Genomic DNA, 13,015 nt, shown 5'->3' with positions numbered 1-13,015 from the left:
CACCGGCCCCACCATGATGAAGTTTCGGTTCCGGCGGCAGGGCACCGACCCGCACCGCGACCGCCTCCGGCACGACCTCTTCGCCTTCAGCAAGGTGCGGCAGCGGGGCCCCCCGGCACGGGCGGCGTCCCCCGGGGGCAGCGGTGCGGGGGCCTCACCGGGAGTGCTGGGCGCGGACCCCCCCGGTGGTGCCGGTTCCCTCCCCCGGGTTGTCGGTGCAGGCTGTGGCACCCCCCAGGCGGGATGCGACCCCCCGGCGTGAGCATTGCACGGCCCCCGCCTCCCCGGGAGCCCGGTGCGGGCCCCCCCCCCCGGGGCAGGATGCACCCCCGGCGGTGGGGGGGCATTGCACGGGGGGGGGGCAGTGTGTGGGGCCCCCCGGGGGGAGCAGGGCAGGGGGCTCCCCCGGCGGCTCTAGGGAGCGTTTCGCCCCCCCCCCCCGGGGGCACGGGGACCCCCGAGGTGCAGGATGCCCCCGGGGTGCAGCCTATGGGCTGCCCTGGGGCAGGATGCGACCCCCTCGGGGGGGTAGGTGCAGGTACAGGGACCCCCGGGGTGCAGATGTGCCATGGGGGGTCCCCTGAGGCAGACTGGCCCCCTCCAGGGCAAGGTGCAACCCCCCACCCTTGAGGGACACCCCCATTCCCCCCCCTTTTTTTTTTTTTAGGGCTGGGGGTCCCCCGTGCTCCCCCCTTGGTGCTGTGCTGGAGCATCCCGGTGGCAAGGTGCCCCGCGGGGGTCCCTGTTCCGGCCCCGCGCATCCCTCGCCCCGGCCCCTTCTCCCAGCGGCTTCCCCGCAGGCCTCTGGGCGCCCGGGGCCGGCGGCGTTGGTGGGATGCGACTCGACGCTCCGGCCGTGCCCGCAGCATCCCGCTCCCGGGACGCGAAACCCCGCCGGGGGAGTTGTACAACTTCCCTCGCGAAGGGCTCCGCGCTCCTCCGGGATGCTGCGAGCGCCGGCCCAAAGGGCGCGGGGAAGAGCCCCGCTCCGGTGGCTGGGGCGCGCTGGGCCCGTCCCCTCCTTTTGCCAGCAGGAAAGGCCACCCCGACGCCGAAACGGGCTCCGGCTCTGAGCCGGCGTCGCATCGGGTTGCTGCGGGCGGCGAAGGGCCTGGGGGGCCGGCGGGGGGCAGCTCGCGCCCCGAAGCCGCCTCCGTGGCGTGGGGATCAAAGGCCCAAAGTTTCCCCGGTGCCGGAGCCGGTCGCTCTCCCCCTGGAAGGGCAGAGCTGCGTGCGGAGATTGCCGGCTCTTTTCCCCGGCTCTCTTCCCCTGCGCTCCTGTCTCTTTATTGTGCAGCCTTGACGAGCCTGCTGGGCTCTTAAAATTAACCTTTTCAGGGGCTGCGGCGGGGAAGCTGCCCGGAGATCGGCGGCATCCACCTGCGGTCCCCGGGCTCCCGGCTGCCAAGGGATGTTTCGTGGCCTTGGGAAGCCACAGCCGGCCCCGTGCGGCTGCCGTGCAGCCCCGTGGAGCCGGGAAGCAGCTCGTAGGTGTGTGCACGTCCGCCCGGCTCGGGGCCGGCCCTCGGGGGACGGCACGCCTGGGTCCCGTCCCGAAAGCCGTCTCCGAGGGCACCCAGGCTGCCGCCGAGGTGGACGTCTGGGAGGACGTTTCCCGGCCTCCCCTGCCCTTCCCGCTCGCTCCGTCTCGTGGATCCCTGTGGGACGCCTCGTCTCTCCTCTCGCCCAGCCGGTGTGCCGGGAATCGCCGCCTCCTTCCAGCTTGTGAGCTCTGCAGAGAGCCAGGGCTTGGCTGCATGGCCCGATGCCGTGGGCATCCGCTGCCGTCAGCTCTCCCTGGGCTTCCCAGCCTGGGTTCGGTGGCCCTGAGCCTGCTGACTGCCCCCCGCGCGGGATGCCGGCTGCCCTCGCCTCCGGCGACGTCTGCTCTGGCGCTGGTGGTCCCCGATCGGGGCAGGGCCACGTGGCTGCAGCGGGGCTCCCGGCTCGGTGCCGTGCCGGAGGAGATGGAGGCGTTGCAGGGCTCTGATCTTTCCTCCTCTTTCCCCCCACTGGCATACGGGATGTATGGGAACTGGGACTGTGTAATCTGCTCCTCTAGACAAGATGAGGATTTAGTCTCCCATTAATGAGCTCTGTGTGAAGCAGCTGAGCTGCGAGAAGAGACCCCCCTGGAGCTAACTGGGTTTGATAGGATTGGTGCACGGGCCCCTCCGTTGCGGGACGTGGCCTAAATATCCCCAGCAGCTGGCAGAGGGCTGCGGGAAGAGCCTCCCGAGCCTTCGTTTGCTGGCTGCCTCCCTTGGCCCCTCGGTCACCGCTTGGCTTTGCAGCTCATCTGCTGCTTGTGCAGGATGGGCCGAGCATTAGCCGCGGGCTGCTGCGTCTCGGCCACCCCTAGGGACAGATACCCGGCTCTGGTTTGCTGCATTCCCAACCCGAGCCCACTGCGGTGCCGGGATGGGACTCTCCTTGCGCTGGATGACCCTGAGGTGCAGGAAAACAGCGGGAACGGCCCCCAGCTGAGCAGAGACCAAACAGCGTGTCCTTCGGCAGCGGGAGCAGATAGCAGCGTTGTTTGCCCGGCTCAGCCGCTGGACCGGGTGCTCGCAGCTCACCAAAAATCGCAGGATGATGGGGACCCCCCCCGTGCATGCATGCGTGTGGGGGGAGCCACCTCGTTCGCACCCTGTCCGTGGGCAGCGTGGCCAGGGCAGGCTGCAGCTGACAGACGTGACGTGGTCCGGGTTTTGCCGTGTGGGGCGTGCAGGGGGGGTGCAGCAGGCACAGTCCCAAGGGAGCCGCCGGCAGAGCCTGAGCCAAAGCCTGGGTCTCCCGTTCAGCTCTGTGGATCTGTATCAGGGGGGTCACGCAGCTGGGTCCTGCTCGGGTGCAAGCTCTGGGCTGCCTGGGAGGTCTGTGCTCGGAGAGGCTCTTCCTGCGGGCGTTGGAGACGGGAGTCTCCAGGCCACGGCGGAAACACTGTCGGGAAGCAGCTCCATGCTGGCCGGCCAAGCACTCCGGGATGCTGGCTGCCCACCTGCCTCCTATTAAGATCTTGTTTTTACTTGTGAGCTTGAAATCTGCCTCGTATTTGCTGTAATTTGGCCCAGAGCATGCCTTGGATCAGGCAGCCCGGCCTGCCGGATGCAGCCCCGGGTGCCTGGCGGGAGGAAGGGCTCGGCGCGGGGAGGGAGCGCTCCGGCCGGGCGCGCGGGGGGGGCGGGGGGGAGCGAGCTGATGCGCTAACCTCTCACCCTGGGGACCTGTTAACGAAGAAAATGAATAGCCTCCGAACGCAGTCCCTGGAGGCTACCGCAACGGCCGCGTAATTTGTTGCTCGATACGGGGCTGGGAGCGACGGGGGATCTGTTGCGCGGGCAGCTGGGGCCGACCTCCTCGCCGCTCCCCGGCCGCGGCGCCAGGCTGCCCCGGCTCCAGGCTGTCCCGGGACGCCTCTGCCTTTTGGGGCAGCCCCGAGCTGCCCCTGTGCCGTGAGGAGTGGGGCTGATCCTGCCCTCGGCCTTTGCGTCCCTGAGCGTGGGGTGCCTCCCGGGAGAGGCTTTGGGTGCCTTTGCCAGGGGTTTGGGGGCATCCTGGGGATCGGGAAGGGGTCAGCAGCAGGCTCCCGGCGCCCGGCACGTGGTCTGTGCCCGGCTATTGCGTGGGGAAATGCTTCGATGCAGGTGCACGGGGACCTGGGCAGAGGCTGGAGGCCGCTGGCAAAGCATCCTCGAGCTCGTGCTCCGAGTCCGAGCCCCTCGTCCGGGCTGGGAGCGCAGTTTTGGGCTTTCAGAGGACTTCTGAAATCCACCCCCAGAGGAGAGCAGGGCACAGGGAGGCCCAGGGGAGCGAACCGCGACAGCCTCGCGTCGTGTCGCGCCGTGCCGTGCCGGCCACGCGTGGCGGGCGGGCGGGTGCGAGGAGCCTCCCCGCAGCCCCGGCGTGTCCCCAGACGCAGGGAACGGGCAGGGATCCTGCCCGTCTGGCTCCAGCGGCCTCCCTATCGCTTGATCGTGCAAATGGCAAGCAGTTGTTGTACACGCCGCTTGGCAAAGCTGCCCCCGGGGCCGCTCCCCCAGGGATCCCGTCTCTTGCCGAAGGCGAGGGAGGGGATGGTGGCGGCAAAGTGCCCCTCCGACTTCGCTTCCCGCTGCAAGGAGGCACAGCCTCTCCCGAGACGACGAGCCCGGGCACGCTGCCGGAGCGCCGCCATCCAGGACTTCCTTGGGAAGATGCCTGCAGGCCCCGGTGCGCCACTCTGGCTGGGGAAGTCTCGGCTCCGAGTCACTTGAATGTCCAGCTCTCCTGGTTCTGCCTCCTTTCCTTGGAAAGCTGCACGACGCTGCGACCGGGGAGTGCAAACCCGGGCAGGGCCGCGCTCTGCTCCTCGCAGGCGACTGGGCGCTGGCGTGGCTGCAAGGTAAAACCACTTGTTTATGGATTCTCGAAGCCACTGTTTGGATGACACAGTTCCTGCCGGGCCGTGTTTCCACTCCCACGTTTCCCCCATGCCAGCGAAGGTGGTTGTGCAACGGCACGGTGAGCTGAGCCGGGCGCGAGGCGCTCCTGGGCTCGCGCGACGCCAGCGCCGTGCCCTGCTGAGAGCCCGGGGCCAGGGTCCAGGGTGGCGGCGCCGCTCCGGGGCTGGCTTGGCCCGCGGTCACCCTGGGGGTGGCTCGGCGAAGGGGACCTGCAGCTGCCAAGCCAGCGCCGAGATCTGGCCTGGCGGGTGGCTCGGAGCAGCGGGCAAGCGTGCGACGAGCCGCAGAGGCCTGCTCGCTTACCGCGTGCTCGCGTGCAGGCTGGGGCCGGGTTTGGGCGGGCACGGCACGGGGATCCCCTCCGTTTGGTGGGTTTCTGCAGGGCCGGCAGCGCCAAGCCGTAACCCTGCAGGCTGCTGGAGACACCCACTACTTACGCTGTGGGTATCCGCAAGGCTGAGCCAAGCGTGGCAGCCCGTTTTCCCCTGTGCCATCCTGTCCTTGGGCAGGGATTTATTGGAGCAGGGATTTGGCCATAGGAGGGCTGCTCTACCCATCTAGCCCCATGTGGTGGGAAGGGCCATGGGCAGCGGTGGGAACCAGGCTTTTCGTTGTGGTGGGGGACCGAGGGCAGAGGATGGGGGCTGTGGGTGGGCAGGCCTTGGTTGGCCCCTTTCCTTCCAGGATGCCCAGAAAGGCGCTGGATGGGTCCCTTCTCCAAGCTGCCGGTGGCCGATGCCTTGGTGGGCTGCTAGGGTGGCTCTTGCTCATGAAGCATCCGCTGGGTGTGAGCCGGCATCCGCCAGAGCCGGAGCCTCGCTTGCCTCCTGCCAGCATCCCCGTGCAGCGGCGCAGCCCTGCGAGGCGCCGGCGGCTCCCGGCCCCGGCTGGAGCAGGGATCACCAGCCGCCACGTGCTCCAGCGGAGCTGCGTTGCTGGCAATGTGGCTGGGGGTGGGGGGGCTGCCCGGGACGGGGGGCCGCCCTTCGTGCGAGGCTATTGCAGAACATCCTGTGCACGAAGGGCTCTGCTGGTCTCGGCAGCGCCAAAATACGCACGAGAGCTATGGGACAGAGCTGTGCACGCTTCGCGTTACGGCTTGTAATTGCGCTGATGACATCCTAGGTCTGCTCTGCATTACCTCTTGGCAGGCGAGCTGGCCGGTGTCAGCGTTGGGAGGGGGCAGGAGGCCGGCGGCCGGCCCTGCCGCTGCTGCGTTTCGCGCTCGTCCCGGTCCCCCATCCCTCTCTTCGAGGGCCCGGACAGTCTGGGAGTGGCTGCTCTCCTGATTAACTACTTCGGCTGAAGTGGAGGTTTGGCTTTTAGCAGGGTAACGTCCTGGCTGTGGGCCGGTGCTCAGGCCTCTTGCTAGCTTGGACGGCCTCTGCTTGGCCGGAGGTCGCCCCCGCTCTGCCCTTGGCCGAGGTTTTGGGGAGAGTGCCTGATGCCTGGGAGGAGGCCGAGCTCTTGGAGGTGTTGGTCTAGATCAGCTTGTGCTGGGGTGTTTCTTGGCTGGGAGAGGCTGGCGGGACAGAGCGGTCCTCCCAGAGCTCTCCCGCCATCCCTAGCATCCTTCCTGCTGGAGGCAAGTCCCTCTCTGCCTGCGGTGCTGTGGGTCTCGCCGGCGGGGCCTGGACCTATGGCATATCCTCATGCCAGCTCCGGCTCTGGCTGTGGGATGTTTGTGCCCAGCAGCTCGAATCCGGGCTCTGCTGTGCGGAGCTTTGCACGCTTGGCGCGCGGGAGCCGGGCTGGACTTCGGAGCCGGCTCGCCAGGGAAGCCGGCCAGGCCCGGGCCGTGCGAGGGGGAGCCGGGGGAGCCCCTGGCAGGCTCCGCGGCCAAGTTGGATCCGTCTCCCCACCGCTCCCTTCCCCTCCTGCCGAAGGGCTCCCGGGAGCCGCGGCCTGGAGCCGGGCTAGCGGCGTCCGCAGCTGCGCTGCGTGGGCCGCGGAGGCCCCCGAGCCGCCCCGAGGGGCCGGAGGCTCTGCCTCGGCCAAGGGGTTTGCCTGCCCCTCGTTTGAGGGCACCTCGCTCTTCCTGGTGGTGCTTCTCGGCCGCCTCCGGTGCCACAGGGGGACGGGAACGGTCTCCATCAGCGGAGGACCGGGATGGGGAGGACGGGGGTGCCGCGGGGCTCCGATCGCTGCTCTGACCTCCCTGTCTCCCCCAGACGGTGGAGCATGGCTTCCCCAACCAGCCGAGCTCCCTGGCCTACGACCCCAAGCTGAGGATCATGGCCATCGGCACCAAGTCGGGAGCGGTGAAGATGTATCCTTTTCCTCGGCGCTGGCCTCTCCGGGCTGCCCCGCGAAGGCAGGAGGTAAGAGCTCTCGCCGCCTTCCCCGAATCCCGGCAGAGGCGGCGAGCGGGCGACGCTGGGGCCGCGCAGCCCTCGGCCGCGTCCGTCTGCAGCAGCTGGCCTGCATCTGGCCCGGGCCGCGCGTCTCGGGGGGAAGGGGGGAACGCAGGCGAGGAGAAGGGAGTGGGTGGGGAGCGGGAAGAAACTGCTGCGTCGTCTCAAACGCCTGATTTATGAATGGAGCCGTCCTCAGCTTGAAGTAGCCACGCCGTAAACTCCACCGTGGAACGGGGCCAGAGGGAAAAGGCCCTGTGGATGCGGGGAGCCAGCGTTCCCGGCCGGAGGGGGTGCTCGGCACTCTGCCCCCCTAGCCCCTCCGCGGGGGGAGGGATCGGTGCAGAGGAGCCCTCCTGTCTGCCCATCCAGGGAATACGCTGTAGGTTGAGGATGAATGGCAGAAGCTGCTGGGGAAGGATCTGGGCTGGGGAGCTGGGAACAGCCAGACAAAATGCTGGGGGAAAAGCTATTGTCACGTCTCTTTCCCCAGGGGAAGGTGACCCTGGTGCTAGCAGGGGCTCGTCTGTCGGCGTTTCGGGGTGGTGGGTGCTTCCCAGCCCCGGGAGCACCCCCTTATTCTGCGTACGGCCCGCGTGGCGCTGGCCTTTCCTCCCCGTGTCGCTCCGGTGACTGCAGCCGTCGCTCGGCTGAACAGCGTTTGGGTAGAAAACGCGGCGGCTTTGTGCAAGGGCCGGATAAACCCCGCAGCCGGCGCGAGGGGTAGCGGGGCCTCCGGGCTGCCCGGCCGCCGAGGGGGCGGTGGGGCGAGACGCGGAGCTGGGCCTGGGGCGCCGGGAGCCGCGCCGGGATGGATGGAGGTCCAGGGCCCGGGAGATGCAGCCCCGCGGGGAGGATGCGCCCCGTCCCCGTGACGCGGTGCCTCTGGCCGCTCCGGGAAGCGGCGACGGGGAGGAGGGGGACCGGGATGCCCGGGCGCTGGGCGGCCGCACGTAGCCAGCGGCCGCCGGCGCGGAGCGGCGCTGGCAGGGCTCCACGGGGCCCGGCAGGGCTTTGTTGCTCGCTGCGTGTAGAGAGACTTCAGAGGGCTGCTGGCAGGCGGCCAGGAATCGATTTGTCCCTGCGCTCGGAGGCCCCGCGCTGCAGGAATGTGGGGTGGGCGTTCGGCCGGGCCCGGATGGAGCGGGGAGGCGCGCGGGCGGTTGCGGCGTGGTCCGGGGGGCCGGGACGCCTCCCGAGCGGATCCTCCCCTCCCCCAGGCCGGCAGCCCCTGCAGCTCCCTTTTTTTCTGCCTCCGGAGCACAAAGACGGTGTTTCTCTGCCCCGGGTGCCGGCCCAGCCGCGACATCGCCGGCTGCTCGGCCCCGGAGTGGGGCGCGCGGCCACCCGGCATCCCCGGGGCTCCTTGGGGCGGCCGAGGGTAGGATCGACATCCGCCTGCCCGGGATCCCAGCTCGGCTCGGGGCCGTGGGCTCGCCAGGGAGCCTGTCCAAACGCCGGGGAGGGATGGCCCCGCTGCATGCCCGATGGCGGTTAGCTCCGGTGCGTGCCCGGTGCGGAGATGCAGGGCCTGGACGAGCCGATTGCTCCCGTCGGCACTTGCCGAGCTGCACTCGGGTGCAATGATGTTTCGGGGGACCGGCTGGCTCCATCCTCCAATCGCAGTGGCAGGGATCTAGCAGGGAGAGCAGGAGCAGCGCGGTACCCCCATCTCCTGTCACGTTCCTGCCTTGCCTGCAGTGTACGCGCTGCCTGGAAGAGCTGCCCTGGCTGCACCGTCCCCATCGGGTCCCGCAGTGCCGGGGGCAGCTCAGCTCCTTCTCCAGCCCCCCGTGGGGCAAAGGTTGCTCGTATTGAGGAGCTGGAACGAGGGGAGATCCCAGGGTCTGGATGGGATCCTCCTCCCTGCCCAGGGCACTCTGAGTGCCGTGTGCTTGGTCTCGTGCGTGATCTCTCCAAGGGAGCTTGTTTTCAGCCCTCCCTGGAGCGCTGGCTCCGGCTGGCCTCTCCCACCTCGTGTGCTGGATGTGGCTGTGCCCTGTCCCGAGCTCGCCGTGCCGGGCGTAGAGGAGCACCCGTGGTGACCCCGAAGCTGGGGACATGCGTGCCGTCTCCTTGTAAGGAGCCCGTGGGCTTTGAGTCAGCTGCCAGCATGTGGGTTTATTGGCCCTGCTCGGCGCGGAGGTAGCGGGAGAGATGCCGTTTGCATGAGGCACGGGCTGGGCGGCGGAGAGGCCGGTGTGCCGGCCCCTCCGCTCCGTCCCCCTGCTCACCTGGGAGCCGCAGCTCCGCCAGCTGCGCTTCCTGCTCCGGCGGGCGGCGGGAGACATTAGACATCCGCTCGCTGCGGCTACCGGCCTTTCGCGAGCCTTGGCCGCTTCCTCCGGGCCCAGGTCCCGCTCCTTCCTCCCAGGGGCGAGCGGCTACGGGCCGCTGTTCGGAGGAGCGGGGCTGGGAACCGGGTGTGTCACTCGGCACTGGGAGCTGCCATTGGAGAGGGGTGCCGGTGCCCTGTGCATCCCGTGCAGGGGCTTTTTTGGGGTTGCAGGATGGCCTTACCCCCATGGTGTGGTGAGGCTCTGCAAGGTGGCAGTGCCCCAGCGGCCTCTCGCTGCTGCGTCTGGGCTCGGGGCTGGCTGCGGACGTGGGCAGCGGGAGCCTCCGGAGCAGAGCGCACGTGTGACGTGCCGGTGGAAGCCCACGGCTCCAGAGTTGCTCTTAACAAGGCACTGCCACAATCCCCGTGCTGCCGAGCCGCCGGGAAGGCAGCGACGGGGTGAGCGCTGTGCGTGGTGCTTGACGGGGTGGGATAACCCCGTTGCAGCGAGCGCTGGGGGAGCGCCGCAAGGAGTCCCGTCCGTTTGCCAAACTGCCTTTTGGTGAATGTGCAATGAGTGGTTTTGTCCTCAGCCTGACTGGAAGCATGTCCCTGGGAGACGCTGGGTTTGGGCAGGGAGGAAGAGGCCGTGCGTGTTTGGTGCAGTCAGAGCTGTTTTCCCCGGTGTCCGTAGCTTGTGGGTGTTGGCACATGGAGACATTCCTTTCCCTGCACCGTGCCGCAGGCGCCCTGGAGGTGTCCGGCTGCAGACAAAGCCGCGCTGTGCAGCGTGCCGGCCCCGCAGCCGCTGGGGACCACGGTCCCGCGTGACCGCGCCGGTGCCCACGGAGATGCCTACAGCTGCGGGCACCTCCTGGGACGCAGCTTGCGGTGGTACCCCGTGGTGGTTCCCTGCTCGGCCCCGGCCAGACGCTGCGGAGAAGACGCTTCAAAGCTGGCAGTGCCGGAGAAGCCGCTGCCGCGTGGGGGGCCGGGGCGAGGTGGGAGCCCTGTGCCAGCCGCGCGGCTGAGGGGCTGGTGGGACTGGTGCTGCTGGTCCGCAGGGACACCCGCCGGGCGCTCCCCGGCCGGGGCTGGGTGGAGCAGGCTGCGGATGGCCCGGCATCGGGAGGGGCTGTCGCCTCCCTTGGGGAAGCTCCCGTCCTGCTGGGAAGTGGGGGTCCCTGGGCTTGGAGCCCCCGGCATGCCCACGCGGTGCAGAGTTTTGCCCCATTGCTTTCTCCACGGTGACTGATGCTTCCCCTGGTCTCAAACGCGGTTGCCTGGCTCCTCGAGGACGTCCTCAAAGCCTCGGCGGCTCTGGCCTGGCCTCAGCGCCGCGCCGCGCTGCCAGACAGCTCCTGCCTGTCGGTCCGGGCTGAGCTGCCGGGCTGGTTCCCTGCGCCGAGAGCACCGGTCCGTGCTTTTGGGGAGGCCATGGGTGACCTGGGGAAAGGACCGCGTAGGCGTGTTGCTTTTGGGGCTGGTCTCGGGGTGTCCTCCAGCCCGGTGAGCCGGGGAGCCCCAGCACGGCCTCGGGGCGCAAGAGATGCAGCCCCCACGCGAGCCGGGTCCCGGCCGACCCGGTGCACGCGGGGGCCGAGCCGTAACCGCGCGACGGACCGTGCGCACAGGCTTTCCCTGGCGGTGGCCCGAGGTGGAAAGAGCAGCAAGCCGGTAGCTGGTCCGAGCTCTTCGTAGGGTCGTGCTGGGGACTGGGTGCCCGGTGCGGAGCCGGGAGGCTCCTTGCAGCCGGCCGAGGACTTGCCCCGGTTCCTGCTGCACCGCGTCGCCGGCGGAGGAGCCGGGACCAGTTGGGTGAGTGAGGCCATGCCGGCGCATACCAAACCCCACCCTGCAGCCGGTGCGTGCCGCGCCGCGCCATGCCGGGCCGGCCCAGGCTGCCGGGCGGCTCCGCGCGTCCCTGCCGCCACCACCACGCGTGTGAGAAAGCAGGGGGTGGCGGCGGGCAGGATCCGGCCCGGCCCTCGCGCTCCCGGCCCCGGCAGCCTGCCAACCCGCTTCCTGACCCGGGGCGGCCCCGCTGCCTCCGCGGCGGCTGCCGCGCGAGTCGGAAGCGCCGGGCGCGCGGGTTAAAGGCATGGGAAGTGCTCGGTGTCCTGAACTGTGCCGCCACGGCCCCGCACCGCGGGGACACCCGGAGCTGCCGTCTCCGGGCTGGCCGTGCCCGCTGCTCCTTTGCCGGCATCCCCCAGGCTTTCCGCCCGGCTCCGGCTGATGGCTGGACAGGGTGGGGGGCACCGGGGCTCCCTGTGTGTCCCCTCCTGAGCGGGGACCGGGCTGCGCCTCCCCCCTGGGGTGGCAGGAGCGCCGCTGTCCCGGCGGGATGGCACAGCATCCCGCAAGCTGGGAAGGAGCCCGTGGGAAAGCTCAGGGTCCTGGAGACGCCGCGAGCCAGCGCCGTTGTCCCTGCCCAAAGGAGCGCGGCTAATCGGAGGCATCCCCAGCCCGTCGGATGCCCCGTCTCCGGTGCGCCGGCCATTTGGAGTGTAATTGGGCAGCGAGAGGAGGTTAGAAAGTGGCTCGAATCCATCATGTCACCTTCTCCGCACCCTGCGATGCGGCGGGAGGCTGCGGCCGGGGTCGGGGCCACAGATGGCCGGGGAGCCAGCCCAAAACGGCCCGGGAGGGCAGGGGCACGCGGCGACCAGGGGTCCTAACCCCCGCTTCGGGGACGGCGGGGCAGGTCCTACCCCACGGAAACAGCCTGGGCTGCTGGCTCTTTTTAATCTTGTTTTCGTGGATCAAGGCTGCGAACCCCGGGCTCTGCGCGAACCCCTGAAGGGGACGGATTCGAGCCCCGCGGCTTGTGCACAGCGGAGCCCCTCGCCTCGTGCCGCTCGAGCCCGGCGCAGGGCTCCCCCCCTGCCCGGGGCTGCTCCAGGCCCTTCTCGCAGGCGCTGGGGTGGGTTTTGGGACAGGAAACGAGCAGGGGGAGTTGCTGAATAAGCATAGCGTGGAGTCTGGCGCGGGAGCGCGGGTTGCTCCCAGCAACGCGCGAGCCGGAGGCCGGTTGCTTGGTGACCCTCGGCGAGGGATTGCAGCGGCTCCGAGGGGCCGCGGCAGCCGGCGGGGAAGGGGGGGCCGCGCGGGGCGAGGGGAGTGGGCCGGGGGCGCCGCGAGGGACGTCCCGCGCCGCCTCTTCCCGGAGCCGCTGGGGGGGGGGGACCGCGGTGGAGGAAGGGATGCTGCGGGTTTGGGGTTAAACTGGGCTAAACCGGGCATCCTGTGGCCGGGGCCGGATTAGGCAGGGTCGGGCTCTTGCTCCCGTTGCTTCTTTGACGGCCCCGCCAGCTACGGCGCGCCGGGCGTGGAGTTCACGGGCTTGCACAAGGAGACGGCCACCGTCACGCAGATGCACTTCCTACCCGGCCAGGTACGTAGCCGCCGCCGCGGCCAGGGCGCAGCGCGCCGGCACGGCCGCCTCGCCCACCTCCGTGTCCCCGCCGCAGGGCTGGCTGCTGTCCCTGCTCGACGACAACACGCTGCACCTCTGGGAGATCTACCAGAAGGAGGGCTGCTCCCACCTCGAGGAGACGCGCGCCGTCGGCCTGCCGGGACGCCCAGGGTTCGACAGCGCTAAGTACTCGTCCCGCCTGCCTCCTTCCTCCTCCACGCTTGTCTCTGGGCAGCGGGGATCGGGGATCATGGGGGGGGGGGGGGCCTGCCCTCCTGCCCGGCCCCCCCCCTTGGCCAGCCGGGGCTGCAAAGGGGACGCGAGCGGCGTCTCGCGGCCTGGATCCGCCTCGGCGGCGCTTCCCGGCCCTCTTTCGTGCCCGAGCGAGCGTGCGGCTCGCCTCTCGCTCCGTTGCTGCGGCGACGGCAGCGAAAAATAGCCCCCGCGCGCAGCGGGCTGGGCCGAGCGGGACGGGCGTTGGTGCCGGGGTCTCGCCTTTTCGCCGGACTCTGCAAATCCC

The 13,015-nt window shown here is 70.0% G+C and overlaps 1 protein-coding gene across 3 annotated transcripts in view; it reads left to right on the top strand.

The window, feature by feature from the left end:
• Positions 1-6: 6 nt before the first annotated feature.
• LLGL1 (LLGL1, scribble cell polarity complex component) overlaps positions 7-13,015 on the top strand; it is a 23,228-nt gene continuing 10,219 nt past the window's right edge. For 2 of the 3 annotated variants that reach the window (XR_003256257.1, XM_026083260.1), the window contains exons 1-4: positions 7-94; positions 6,617-6,714; positions 12,393-12,474; positions 12,551-12,681. Coding sequence is in view for 2 of the 3 variants with exons in the window: in XM_026083260.1 (XP_025939045.1) it covers positions 14-94; positions 6,617-6,714; positions 12,393-12,474; positions 12,551-12,681 (392 nt within the window). In the remaining variant the exon portion in view is untranslated. The remainder of the gene's footprint in view (positions 95-6,616; positions 6,715-12,392; positions 12,475-12,550; positions 12,682-13,015) is intronic. The other variant, XM_026083261.1, reaches the window with a different exon arrangement.

This window comes from Apteryx rowi, unplaced genomic scaffold (genome assembly GCF_003343035.1).
Source record: "Apteryx rowi isolate R43461 unplaced genomic scaffold, aptRow1 scaffold_6, whole genome shotgun sequence".
NCBI lineage: Eukaryota > Metazoa > Chordata > Aves > Apterygiformes > Apterygidae > Apteryx > Apteryx rowi.
The sequence above is the reverse complement of the archived record's forward strand: the minus strand, read 5'-3'. Positions and strand labels throughout refer to the sequence as shown.